The sequence below is a fragment of the Scomber scombrus genome, chromosome 6 (genome assembly GCF_963691925.1).
Source record: "Scomber scombrus chromosome 6, fScoSco1.1, whole genome shotgun sequence".
Classification (NCBI taxonomy): domain Eukaryota; kingdom Metazoa; phylum Chordata; class Actinopteri; order Scombriformes; family Scombridae; genus Scomber; species Scomber scombrus.
Window position 1 is genome coordinate 22,674,970 of NC_084975.1, and position 14,083 is coordinate 22,689,052.

At 40.8% G+C, this 14,083-nt stretch overlaps 1 protein-coding gene across 1 annotated transcript in view; it reads right to left on the reverse strand.

Annotated features, from left to right (window-relative positions):
* Positions 1-14,083, reverse strand: part of LOC133982085 (cGMP-inhibited 3',5'-cyclic phosphodiesterase 3A-like) — a 67,620-nt gene that overhangs the window by 27,439 nt on the left and 26,098 nt on the right. The window contains exon 2 of the mRNA XM_062421000.1: positions 4,501-4,551. Within this exon, the coding sequence (XP_062276984.1) occupies positions 4,501-4,551 (51 nt within the window). The remainder of the gene's footprint in view (positions 1-4,500; positions 4,552-14,083) is intronic.

Here is a 14,083-nt window from a genome sequence, read left to right on the forward strand (position 1 = left end):
GTGTGTGTGTGTGTGTGTGTGTGTGTGTGTGTGTGTGTGTGTGTGTGTACAACCGACTGTCATTACCCAACAACACTATAGAGGTGACAAATAAATAAATCATAGAACAACCTATGATGCACTTTAACCAACAGACCGGTGCTCTCAGAGGAGATCAGATTACAAGTTAAAGGAAGTTAAATACTGTGTGCAATACTTAGGCCATTTACAGTACAGTAATACATATCCATTTTTAAAACTTAGGTACCTATTTATAACTGTGGTGACCTTGTGTCGGCCAAGAGGTAATTTCTTTTGGTAAATGCAGATCCTTTCCTGCTTGCAGCCATTTGGTATTTTTGTGGAAGGCCAATCTTTAGCATTAAACTAGTAGGAGGGGCACTGTTTTAAAAAGGCAGGCGAGGAATTGATTTGACTGATGCCAACCCCTGACACAATGACTGAAACTCTTAATCTGACCATTTTAATCGAATCCCACAAAATTACCTAAATCTGTGTGCTGTTTGGTCACAGGCCTCCAGCTTTTGCTGACGTGCTACAGTACATTTGATAAAACTACAGTACAAGCATCTATAAACAGTTTTTATGACTCATAAAAAGTCATATACTAAACTGTGCATGAACATTCTGTTATAACATTTTACTATGAATAACAACAGTGATCAATGGCTTTAATTGCCTGTGTGAACACAGCTTGGAACAGTACATCAATAGACATGCCATAGATTAACACCCACACAACAGTTCATGTAAACTACTGTAAGCTGAGGACCAGTCAAAAAAAGAAAAAGAAAAAAAGCAATCACTCCTGTAGAGTGAAAAGCTGTTTGCCTGCACTCGCCTCTCTGTACTCAAGGCCCTGCTCTGTTGTGTCTGTAGATGTAGTTGCTGTAATGTGCACCAATCATGGACCAAATAATATTTGCAAATCATTTTTCATGCTGGAAATTGTGCCAGATCAGTGAAGTTTGGACAAGAAACCTTTGATTTAGGTGTTCTGACAGTCTTTTTAAATAATCTCAAACCACACACATGCATAATATAAAGTATATAAAAAGACATAAACTAAATAATGTTGACAATTATTTTCTAAATGCTGGTGTGCACACATGTGGCCCAATGATCTAAACTTGTAGGAGCTTAAGATATATACGTGCACATAATGTATGTTTCTCATGTGAAACATCAGAAACAAACAACACTATAGACTGTTGCAACAAGATGGAGCAATGGAGATACAATTGTTGATGTTTCTGCTGTGTCCACATGTTTTTGCCAATAACTCTGCAGAAGACAGATAAAGTGTATTTGGTGCAACAAACAAAACACTGATCTTTCTGTCTTATGATGATTATTAATGGCATACACAGACAGAGAGGTCACATATTTGCAATATATCTGAGATGGCTCTTCGGCTCCTTCATCTAAACAGACAATCCTCTAAGCTGCAGATAAAATGGCAGTGATATGTGGGCTTTTTAAAATTGTGCAATGGTGAGAATATAATGTACCCCAGAGGAGAGCTAAAAGCTGCATCCAGAGACTGGACAAATGCCTCAGGGGCCTACTGGAGAGAGAAAGGTATTTGATTCTCTTAGTAAACACATTTCAATAATGTAAGCAATTCGCTCTCGTCATAAGGCACAGAAATATGCACAGTGCATGCTTATTTTGCAATTAACCCCACACACAAACCTTCACACTCTGATAAATGTAGGAATGTGCTGAGCAAGAAACTAGGGAATATATTAAAAAATACTTCAGTCTGTCCATTACTTTTTCTTAGGTTGATTTCATACACAGAACTCTCAGCATGTTTGAAAAATCATTACCGTGCAGTTTTCTGTTTCAGTGGCAGTGCAGTTAGTGTAATGGCCGTGATTACATCTGTCTAGATGGATTAGCTGAAGAGGAGCCTGGGAGATGGTGATGTTCTCCACTTAGAATAACAGAGCAGTGATACAGTGCGAATCACAGCAGAACCGTAACACAAAACTCCACTGAGACACTCCTCGCTCCCTGCCTCAACTCTGACAGCCAAAACTACGCCCAGTGCTGCACTTCCAGAATTCCCAACCAACCCTCACCCCCACCGCGACCCAACTCCCCTTACAACCCCTCCGTCAGCTAAGACCGAAGCTGTGCTGAGCCAGGTCCTCGGCTGCAGCCAGGATACAATTACACGCTATTACATATTTTATTAAAAGGGGGTGCGCTGGGAGATGGGGGGGAGGGATCAAAACAAAACAAAAAAGAATAACTGCCTCATTAAAGATTTACTGGGAAAGGTCAGGCTAATTGACCCTTGCAGCTATCTCATCTCCAAGGAGATGAGAGTGTTTTCCTTCTATCAAGTCCAGGGTGTTTGATTACAGCAAAGCGCTACCTATGATTAAAAAATAAGTGGTAGAGAGACACTCACACATATACGGAAGGCAGAAGCAAGAAATGCTGGGATGAGGGGTAGAGCAAACAAAGGAGATGCATGAGGTAGAACAGATGGCTTATGGCAGGCGATGAGTGAGCGATGATTTACCACATGTATACAAGTGGTTAAACATATATCCATCATCAGCACTACAGTGGGCACAGTCCCAGGTTATTTAAAATCTTGCAAACTAAGTAGGCATACTATAAATTTAACCAAAAACTCATTCTATTCACCAAAAGTGTTTCAGTTGTGCACATCATTAAAAGTAGGCTCTTCATAATTGCTTATTCTTCTGTATCATTTATAGAAGATCCAATTATTTCCCAAATGGAGGACAGTCAGAAAGTGCCCATACTTTAATGTTTTCATCCCAGGCCTTAAATGTAGTCTTGTCACAGGACTCAATTTAATGAAAATATACTTCACTAGACTGTTATGACGGGACCAACCAGAAAAAGGGCAGTGAACTTTTTCAACTCCCAAACCAGCAGTATTAGAAATGCTGATCTCCAGCGCTTACATTTTTGAGAAATCTTCAACATGACTGCAATGTCATGGCTTGTCTGCCTCACAGACCACTCTTCCAGCCATTCTGTAATTTAGAATAACAGTCACAAGATCTGGGCTTACAAACACCCTTTTCTCTGATAATCTCCCCGGGTAATGTTCCAAAACCAATGTGTTTTCAAGTCGAATATAAATATTTAAATAGCTCTTTCCATACATAACTTCACTGTCAATTCCTAAGCTAAAACATCCACCACAAGCTTTGGACGGGGAAAAAAAAGATGTGGTTTGGAAAATGAGGCTGCTAATGTGTGCATGTTGGCGAATACGACACAGTGGAAATCAATCAAGCGCTCTGGTCACCAGTTAAAGAGGGGAGTGTGTGATTTACACACGCTACGAGGTGACATGGCATAGTGAAGCGCTACCAGCCTCTCTGACCGACAACCTGGTCCAAGACACCAGAGCCGAGGGAAAATAGCCACGAGATGGAGGGAGGTGCCAACATAAACCTCGACTTCTCACACGTCTTGTCAGTCTCTGGACTATTACAGGATTCCACTGACGAACACATAGCACCAATCCAAATAAAAAAAGACTGAAATGACCACTGAGTCTAAATGGCAGCTTAAGGGAATGCATCAATCAAAAAATATGTGCTTGCCTACTAACCCCACATAACAAATTGATACGAGCCTTGGACAATATTTCAAAAGGGTAACATGCTATTTGAACATTTCTGAGCTTTGAGGGCGGTGGGATAATACTGTAAGGCTGATTTTTGGGAACAGATACACTGCTATATGAATCTTAGCATCTCTAGGAAAGTATACAGTGTGTAATTTGATTTCAAGCCATATCCAGAACTGCACAGTTATGATCGCTATTCATGAGAAATCCCCTAATTTTCCCTGCAACCACAACTTTGTGGCATTTAATGCTATCTAAGCATACAGTGTCAGCATTGACGCACCATCTATTCATTTCAGGAGGATATCCTCCTGATAGGAGCACATGCAGGACAGGACGCACACATACTGTATATGGCCATGCCAGCACCAAGGGCATTGTTTGTTCTTCATGTACTCCAGAGTCCTGCCCTGTGGCTCTGTAGCAGCTCATTACATCAATTCCCAAGCACACACACTCACACATTCTCTGGGAAAGGTAATCTCAAAGATGTGGCTCTGTGTGTGTGTGTGTGTGTGTGTGTGTGTGTGTGTGCCCTCTACAAGCTGTGTCTCCTGTGCAGAATCCTTCCAGTTTCAATTCCCTGGCCTTTAATGGCTTGTGCAGCGCCTTACAGCCAAATCACAGACCCGTGTCCTTTCGACTAACAGAGTACAACAAGGACTCTGGTGGGAAGTGACACCTCAGGACATGCTGTTTAACCACGGCTAAAATGAGCGGGTGAAGAGGCCTGTTAGTGGTAGGATTTGTGCTATTTGCGTCATTTATAAGGTGTGTGTAGGCGAGTGACAGGGAGCCAGTGTGTTTTCCTTTCAGCTGTTTATCATTGCTGTTATTACTAGTGTGTCTCTTTTTCGGTGGACGATACTAACCTGTGATCCCCGGGAGCCTCTCTTGTGGTCCCAATCCGAGCGGGACAGCATCTGTGAGAAAACAGAAACAGAAACATGGTCAAACCACAGCACTGCACATCCTGTTTCAGTTAGCATCCTATAACAGAGGCAAAGCCATAATGGAGATATACTGTGCTGTAGCGGAAAAGAGGAGGGGCAGGAGTGGTGATGCAAAGAGTCGAGGAAGTTTTGGGGGAATGGAAACGCTCATAAATGCAAAAATGGGTTTTGTCTATTTTTTTCACTTTCCATTAAGCGCAGACATCTAATGCAATTGCACAGTCAGGTTTGGTTTACTTTAGCTCCTATTCACTGCCTAAGGGGCTGGTGTAGGCTGAGGATTTTTACGCTGTCTAATTACCAGCCACTGTGTCCTCCCACAGGCCTCGTAAACCCGTTTTCCACTTTCTTGGGAGTCACCGAATGCATCACTGCGGCTCTGTCACTGATTTTTGGCAAACATGTTGCAGGAGTGCCAAATCAACATTAAACCCCCTGCCTCTGTTAGGGCTTTCTGCCACAGAACTTAGAAGCCCTGAGAAACCCAGTATGTTGCTGTGACAAATTGCTGCTGCACACACCGAGGCAAGGGGCTCACTATAAGAGCCAAATTGATAATTCAGGTGTAATTTACTGTGTCAGTGGAGGTCATTGAGTTGTGTCATGCTGTGAGGGAAAACATTAGGAAAACAGTGGGTTTCATTCGCCAGTGCTATGAGCCTGTCTGGACAGCAGTGTTGTTTTGTGCAGTATTTTCCCACTGTGCTGCTGAGCTCTAAACAAACACAATATTGGGGTAATGGTTCCTGTTAGCCATTACATCAAGTTTTTTAATTTGTCATTTTTGGACCAAATAAATAACGGGTATATTTGTATATAAGTTTGAAGAATGTGTCTTACTGTAATGGGTTGGTTTACCTAAATTATCTGACACGTCAGCCTCCACACCAATTAAATGGAGGTTAATGGGATTTTATTTGTGTTCCTTGCAGCAATGAATTAAATGTAAAAAAACACATCAACAGCAATGCACCTTAATGGAAACCAAGCTGCAGAGAAGTTACTGTCAACACTTTTTGTAGGGATTGTTTCTTTAGTAGAAATGAGTTACAACAAAAACTGTTTAATGGTGACAACATGTGTTTATTATATTATAATCTATCTATACTATACTGGACAATATAAGCTTGTTTTACTTATCTGTTTGCAGAAAAGAAACCTTTAACTGCACCAAATAGAAATCTTATCTACTGTCCAGTGTTATTACTCATATTTAAAAACTTCCCATCTTAAATGTTTCTCTTAGACATTGAATATTTAAAACCCAGTTGGCAACAAGCCTTGGGAATAACATCCTAAAGTATTATTTATGAAGAGTCCCAGCCAATCTGCTTCATCCAGACTGTGTGTGTGTGTGTGTGTGTGTGTGTGTGTGTGTGTGTGTGTGTGTGTGTGTGTGTGTGTGTGTGTGTGTGTGTGTGTGTGTGTGTGTGTGTGTGTGTGTGTGTGTGTGTGTGTCATGTAAAATAACCACAAATGTCATAACTTATTGGAGGAAGTTGTGCATTCAGAGAGAAAATAGGTTGTTGGGACCTTTAAAGACCTGTAAATCAAGTTGGGAGTCGTAGCAGGTTTCAATCCTTTGTTTTGAATTTCGGTGGCGTCTCCTTTATTTACATTTCGATCACTTAATTGCGCTCTTAACATATTTAGTTGGGCAGAATAGAAAAGCCTGGTCTGTTGGCTACTTTGTGGGACAACTACTGTAAACCTCATCCTTTGGTCAGAGTTGTGGCAGCAGTGGGTACTTCCCCATAAAATGTGGCAACCCTGACAGAAAGCAAACATAGTCACCGACATAACAATCACACATAAATCAACACACACCCATTCATAAAGTGTAACAGCTTTACACAGTTTGACATTTAAGTCAGCTGAGGTTTTAAAAAAACAAATGCACCATGAGCAGTTTGCCCTTTCTCGAGAAATATCTTCTTTCTCTCATCCTCCATTTTCTAAACAGAGCAACGATTCTCTGATCGTCAGCACGTTAATATCTGTGAGTCACTTTTAAGCTCCTTCAAGTGTGCACAATACCTTCTCAAACATTTAAATAACCATACTTGATAACTCTTGGAAGTCAACAAGCAATCAGCTGTGTAAAATGCTTGTATATGAGATGTAAATGATAGTATTAGCTTCTTTACTGCTTTTACAGTATGAGAACTGACAGCGGGCTCCTCCATGGTTGTGTCTGAGTCCTGCTCCATTAGAAGGTCCTAGTATCAGTGAAGCTCTCCAGGCGCACACACACACACACACACACACACACACACACACACACACACACACACACACACACACACACACACACACACACACACACACACACACACACACACACACATACATAAACAGCCTTTCGGTTTTACAGTCTTATGTAACCCAACCTTTCATCTCTGTGCTCTGAGAGACAGACCCAGACTACACAGAAGTCTGCAAGCGCCCCTTTGATGTGCCAAAACAAAAAACACACACAAAATCAAAGCTGAGCATAAAATTTGAACAGCGCAGATAGCCTCTTGCACAGAGTGACTTTACAGGCCACAGCGGAGTTCATTTCCTCTGAGACTGGCTCAAAATTTTTATCAACAAATACATGTAGGCTTACAACAGCAAACAGTTGGAGCAGCGATTATGCTACTATGTTCAATTTTGTTAATTTTTAATAAAGATGTAAAATCAGTAAACAAATTTCAAAGTTTGGTTTTACTGCTTTTAAAATTCAAACCATCGGTGTTGGAATAGAAACAGGAAATTAACACAACCATTATGATTGCGTCAGAGACAAAAAGCAACACTTACAGTGACAAAACTTTTATAAAATTGCTGACAATAATCTCACAGAGACCAAAATTACATATAGATGAAGACACAAAGAAATATGACAATGCTGAAGAGGCTGTACCTCTTCTGGTCAAGCCTGTTAATCCTTTTCAAACAATAATGACAAACGCCTTGTTCTCGCTTTATTAGCCATGTTTTCTTCAGGAGGATGGTAGAGAGAACGGTCTACGATTATAGTTAAAAAATATGATGGCTCACTGCCAATATTATGTCTGAAGAGGTAAAACCACACATGAATGATTTCTTAGATATCTCCTGTTTTTTCATGGATACCCTCCAGGCAGCATAACACAGCTGAAGCAGTAACATTTCAAAATGGATTTGTTTTTGTCCTAAAGCTTCAGTGCACCTACTGGGAAAAATAACAACTTTGTAGAAGTTATGCCCTTTGTTTCACCCTCTGCTAGATTCATTATGCCACCCCATAACACAGAAAAAGCCAGGTCTAGCAGTGGCTTTCCATCACTTATAGCAATACTCTTGATTTATATGAGACTGAAACTAGTCCTCTTAAGAAAAGAATGCTTTGTGTCTTTGAAAATGGAAGTATGTCTTTCAATCACAGCGCAATAGCTACCAGAGTAACATGACACACTCAACAAGGTCTGAGGCATTTTTATGGGACTGTGGCTCCATTATGAATGCATTCTGGAGATTTATTGTACTTTCATAATCCAGAATAATACTCTCAAGAAGCAAACAAGAGAAAGAAGTGACAACTGTGTAGTTGCATTGCATGTTAATAGAAAGAGCAGTCAAGTAAAGGTATCGTTCCACTAAATAAGAAACACAGCATCCTAACCCTAACTCATCTATCTATTGCTGTTGAGGCTTTATGAATTTATAGGATTTATTACCCAAATGTTAAGTAACTCAAGAACCATTTAATTGAACTAATATTAAACTGGATGTTATTAACACTGTTAATTTCTTTCTCTTATACTGATCCTGGAATTGTCTGTTTTTTTTGTTTTTTTTAGTCGGCCAAATTTACAGACAGAAGCTGGAAGTTACAACCATGTTATCAAATCCTCCAAATTAAACAACAAAATATGTTGTTTGTAACTGCCCTCCAGAACAACACATATAAGCATTTTCTGATTTGACAACCTTATCGTCAGGACATCAAAACTTTTGCAAACTAGTACCGAAAAAGAGAAATCACTTTTGTTATGTGAAAATGTTATGTTTAAGGTTTGGTTATGTTAAAGAACAAACATTGCAGAGGTTTTGAGATTTCCAGATCTGAGATTTCTGCCTGTGCCCCCAACACAATGGATATGAAAGGAATTTGGTTTGTGGTGTCCCAATGTGTCAGCAACGTATCTTTTCTAGGAACAAAGTCCTGGTTACTGTGGATGTCCTGCAGACCTAATAGTTTACAGTTTTCATTTGAACTGCTTGCGACCAGAGAGATCCCTAAGAAGCCTGTTTACAGTGAGGTATGTGGATTTTCCACAGTCACTGTGACAGTGTTCCTGGAAAGTGGTGTTAGTGTGGACGTTTCAGTGCTGTGAGCACCAAAAACAAAACTCCATTAATCGCCATTGTATTTGAGTGGAGGCAGAAATGCCAAAGATGAATATCTCAAAACAATTTAAACCAACATTTTTGCATGGTTAGATACCACTATTGAGATTATACTCTTCTTTGTTTTAGCAAATTGGGTCAACAGACCCTTTAAGGGTATCTGACGCCATGATGCAAGAGAGCTAATTTGGTGATGCTGGCAGTTCATCTGGAGCTAATCTAAGTCTTCAGCAGTCATCAGCTGAACTTTAGTATGTCTTTTTTCACAGACTGAGGACTGTGGATTTTGTTCCTCATTTCTTACAGTGTAGTCACTCCAAAGGGATCGCTTCATGGCCAGTACAGAGAGGAGGAGTGATAATATGTCTTTCAGTGTACATGTGTGGCATGTGATTGCTGTATTAAGATAGACTGAAACAATCAGAACCTATCCAACAAAGTTCCTGAGTTAGTGTCTGTTGACCTCTCTGTGTCCAGTCTTTTACACTCTAGCTCTGTTAAAACACATTCATAGACAGGAAGGTACATAATGGGATGGTGACTCATAAGTAGACGATATGAAAATGCCAGCCAAAATATCCCTGCCGCCTTCTGTAAATGAGCTGCACACTTATGACTCAAAATAGTGCCAGCCAAGTCAACTCCCAGCCTTCCTCTCACCCAGAGTGTTAAGAGGGCAGCAGTGCGGATGCCAGTATGCAGCCATGCCCTGTCCACCACCATGGCTCCGAGCCACAGCCCGCAGCAAGCTGCCATGCCTCTGAGGTGCTGGGTAAACACCATGGTGTCAAAGCACAAACAAACTACTGGAATATGCTTGTTGTTTGACTTGCTCACGCCAATAACCAGTTGAGAACCACTTCCTTGTGAGTGTGAAGTGGTAGGAGCTTCACACCAGCAGCACCCACGGTGAAGCTCCACTTGAACACTGATCAGTGTAAAGCCTCGTCCTGCTGTCATCAACTTACTCCAGAATGTTTTTTCAAATTCATCTGGAAAGGGAGCCGGAAACTTCCTCATCCTAATGTATCTCAGCGCCAAATAACTGCTAGTGTTTCTTAATCATTCATTCACGATTGGATCTTTCTTTCTCTGCCTTCCGTGTCCTATTTTGTCGCTCATTACATGACTTCACATGAGTGGAGTTGATGCGTGTCTACTTGGATCTTCAGTAACTGTGTTAGCGTGTTAGTCCACTGGATTTATTGGCACCCAAATTCAGTTTGTGTTGAAGATACAGTTACGGGAAGTGCAGAGTACAGATCTTCTGGTTAGAGAAAGGAGGAAGAAAAAAAGAAAGTGCTGATATTACAGTATGGTTGGGTTAATTAAGTTGGTGTTGAAGAGCCAGGAGATCAGTCTACAGGATTTCCAATCAGCTTGACCCTGGGGTTTTATGCACCACCTCTCTGTCCAATTAAAATCACTATGCTCTTGCTTATAGTAAGGTCTGCAAAGTCATGAATTCACACATATGCCTTCTTATGTGTATGCACACACACAGACACACTCATGCACTTAGACTCACACCCACTGCCTCAAGGTCTCAGAATATTCTCTTACTTATTCCAACTTTGTTCTTTTATCACTGCTCTCTGTCAAAGATATTCTGACGTCTGCAGTGCTTGACTCAGACATCCCTGTACTCACTTTCACTTCAGCTGACAGAAAGAAAGTAGGTCAGATTCTACTAAGTCTCAGTATATGAAGGCTTCAGAAATGACAGCGGCTTAGCCACGAGGACACCAATCAAAGATCCTTGTGCTCATTTTCATGGGTGTTGGTACCACACTAAACTCTATATTGCTCATCACAGCTTTGAAAATGCAGTGTAATCTTGCTTTCCACCTGCAGGTGGAGGTGTTCTCATGATTAGGATAATATAGCTGTTTTCTCTAGGGACGCTCTGTGGCAAACTTTCCCTTTGTCTGATGACAGTTTTGCAAAGAATTATTACAATGTATATTTACAGGATTCTCTTCTTAAATAATGGTAAAAATAAGGATAAACCAGCTGGAATAAAAACATTCTGGAGAAAAATGATTCAGTATAATTCTTAGCATAAATTAAAAACATTTCCATTGTTTTAGTTTTGTAGGAAGCTTTGATAATAGCTCTTTATTTCTCCCTTTGTAGAACTGACAGATACAGGCTGCTCAGGTACATTAGATTAGCTCATGTTACGTTCTTTATAATGTCAGCCTTAAAGATTTCTAAATTTAACATTTGGATGTCAGAAACAGCTTACGATGGGTATGTACATTTTCAACATCACTGACACAAATGACAAGCTGAAGTGTAAATCTTACACTCTGTGTGTGTGTTGTCACTCTTTAACATTGACATCAAATAAACTTTATCAACTTCCATGGAAAATTTCTACATAAATTGCCCTGAATTCAATCGGGTACAATGCAATAAGGCAAAGCAAAGGAAAATGGATGTTAAATAAAAATCCTAAGAATGAATAGGCATGTGTATACAGCAAAGATGTGGAGAGGCTCGAGTCCAGGCTGACACCAATTTCTGACCCGAACTGTCTGGCTCAACATCCAGGTGACTCCAAATACCTCGCCCCACCTCCTCCTCTGCTACATCCACCTCGAGCACAGCAGTCGTCCACTGGGAGGACACTTATAAATCCCTCCTTGCCTGCTTGCTGAGAGGAGAGCCATTCCTATTCACGCTGGCTAATGTTTTACAGGTTTTACCGTGGGGGTCAGTCATCGTGGGTCATTTGCGTCATCGCTGGAGGGAAGGGAACTATTGAGGTGGGCTGCCAAAGCCGATGGGCCGTGTGCAGTGAATGAGGAACACACTTGTGTGTATGCGAAGATTACCGCACGCACATCTAAAAGCTGTTTGGCATCAGCACACTCTCACATTCTCCGTCTCATGCGCACACAGCGGCCTGCAAAACACACACACATACAAGAATAAAACTACACTTGCACGAGCATTAATAACGCTCACATGCACAAATATGATCCCATGAAATATTTCACAGAGCAGCACTGCATGTGCACTCTGGCTTCTGTTTACCCCTCCTCTCTTCCTCACACTTTCTTGCGCAGACTCTTCTAATTTCTGAAGTGTGACTAATGGGATTTATCGTCTTTACGTTTCCTGAGAGAGACTTAAACTGATCCTAGAAGAATCCCAGTGTATGAGTCTCTACCAGAGATAGATCTGTCACTCTCCCAAGGGTGAAAGCCCAGGCCAAAAGGATACCATGGCCCAGAGAAAACCTCAATGGGAGTACCGCATATTCTGACCTCAAAAACTGTCAAACACAACGACATAAAATGTGTCACTGACGGAGCCAAAATCTCTGAATATGAAAGCCTATTTGGATAGTATAAAACATTTTTGAAAACTTATCCATGTGGTTTCATGATTCCAAATATGGTCATTGATTTTTTTTTGTAATATAATTCGTGCACACACTGTCTTTCCTTGCTTATGAGCTATGGCCGACTCCTTCTCGAATAGTTAGATTCCCAGCTCCGCACATTCAGCTGGGTGAAAAAGAGGGGATCTGGCTGGGTAGACCTGGCAGCCCACCTCAAAACAGCATGCCAAAGCCATTAGTGTATAATGGTCCAGTCAGGATTACTGAAGGGAACACAGCACTCACTTGTTTGTTTGTTTTACAAGCCTCTGCTCTGTACAGTCTGCAAGGTGCCAGTGGGCTTTGTGTGGTTTAATTGACAGTTGATTCAAATAGTGTACAGCGTGTCAACAATAGTGAGGGACACTCTGGCCATAGCACACATGTTTCAAAGAGTTATGTCAGAATAAATTGGTTATGACACTGCAATTTGTTTAATAAATCTAAGCTAACAATTTTTCTTCCCCTAAAATACAAAGAAATACAACTTGCGCTGTCACTCATTCTGTGGTGGATAGATTACCCCGAAGGTGACTGCACCTGCTTATTGACTGGCTAATCAGGAACATCAAGAGTACAACAAATTCTCTCTTGTGTGTTTTTTGTGTGTGTTACTGGCCTAATTTCATGTTCATCAAAAAAGATGGACAGCATTGAGATAAAGAGTGCATTTCCCCATAATCCATCAACTCAGTGATTCTGCCCTTCAGCCTGCTTCAGTCACTTGGGTATTTTCCAGCTGAGCTTTCATTATAAAATGGAAATGGTAATATTGATTTATGTGTCTTCTTAAAGACCTTCTGTAGGCATTTATGAATTATATTATGAAAAGGCAGGAGGATTAAGAATGTGGGCAGACAAAACAGGATATGCCACATTTTTCTCTATTTTGTTGCTCATAGGTCTTATTTAAGCTATGAAAAATGGATAGATTTGGGCTATTATAGTCCACAGTACAAGTCTCAGACAACAAGGCTGGGTGTTACAATTCCATTGTAAAATTTTTTTATGAAGCCATAAGTCTGACTGGGACAGGAGGCAATATTTCTTTTGGAGGAGGCGATCTACGTCAAGAAGGGTTTTCAAAGTTAATGAACACTTGAAATACAAAACAATTTGGACGTGACCTTGACAAGAAAACTGAAGCAAATGCAGTGCACTTTGGAGCGTTAATTGTGGTTTTGGCTGAATATTAGTATTAGAAATTTTGCATGTTATGCTGTTCTAGCTTGAGTACTAAACGTAAGCTTTGCTGTAAGATAATTCAGTGAATGCACAACGAGAATGTGAGTTTAGTCGAAGGCAATGTTATGAAAGCAGGATGGAAATTTTTGCATGCATGCTGCCTCCAGTGCATACATAATTTCATCTTTTATTCACAGGTCTGACTCAGCAAGGTCTGTGTTCTGTGTTTTGTCTGTGCTCATCAGAGAGAGGACCACACACACACACACACATCTCCCCACTACTTCAGCTGCACATAGAACATTTACAATCCCATCAAGATTCCCACAGGACTCCAGTAAACAAACAGACAGCGACTGCCCGCTGAAGCATATGCCTTTAAATCACATCCCTACATCCTTTATAAATCACTGATGTAGAAACAAACGTACATTCAGAACAGCACCTATGCACTGACTGATGTACTAAAAGCGTGTGTGTGTGTGTGTGTGTGTGTGTGTGTGTACGTGCATCCAAGTGTGTGAATGCCAGCCTCTAATAAACAGCATG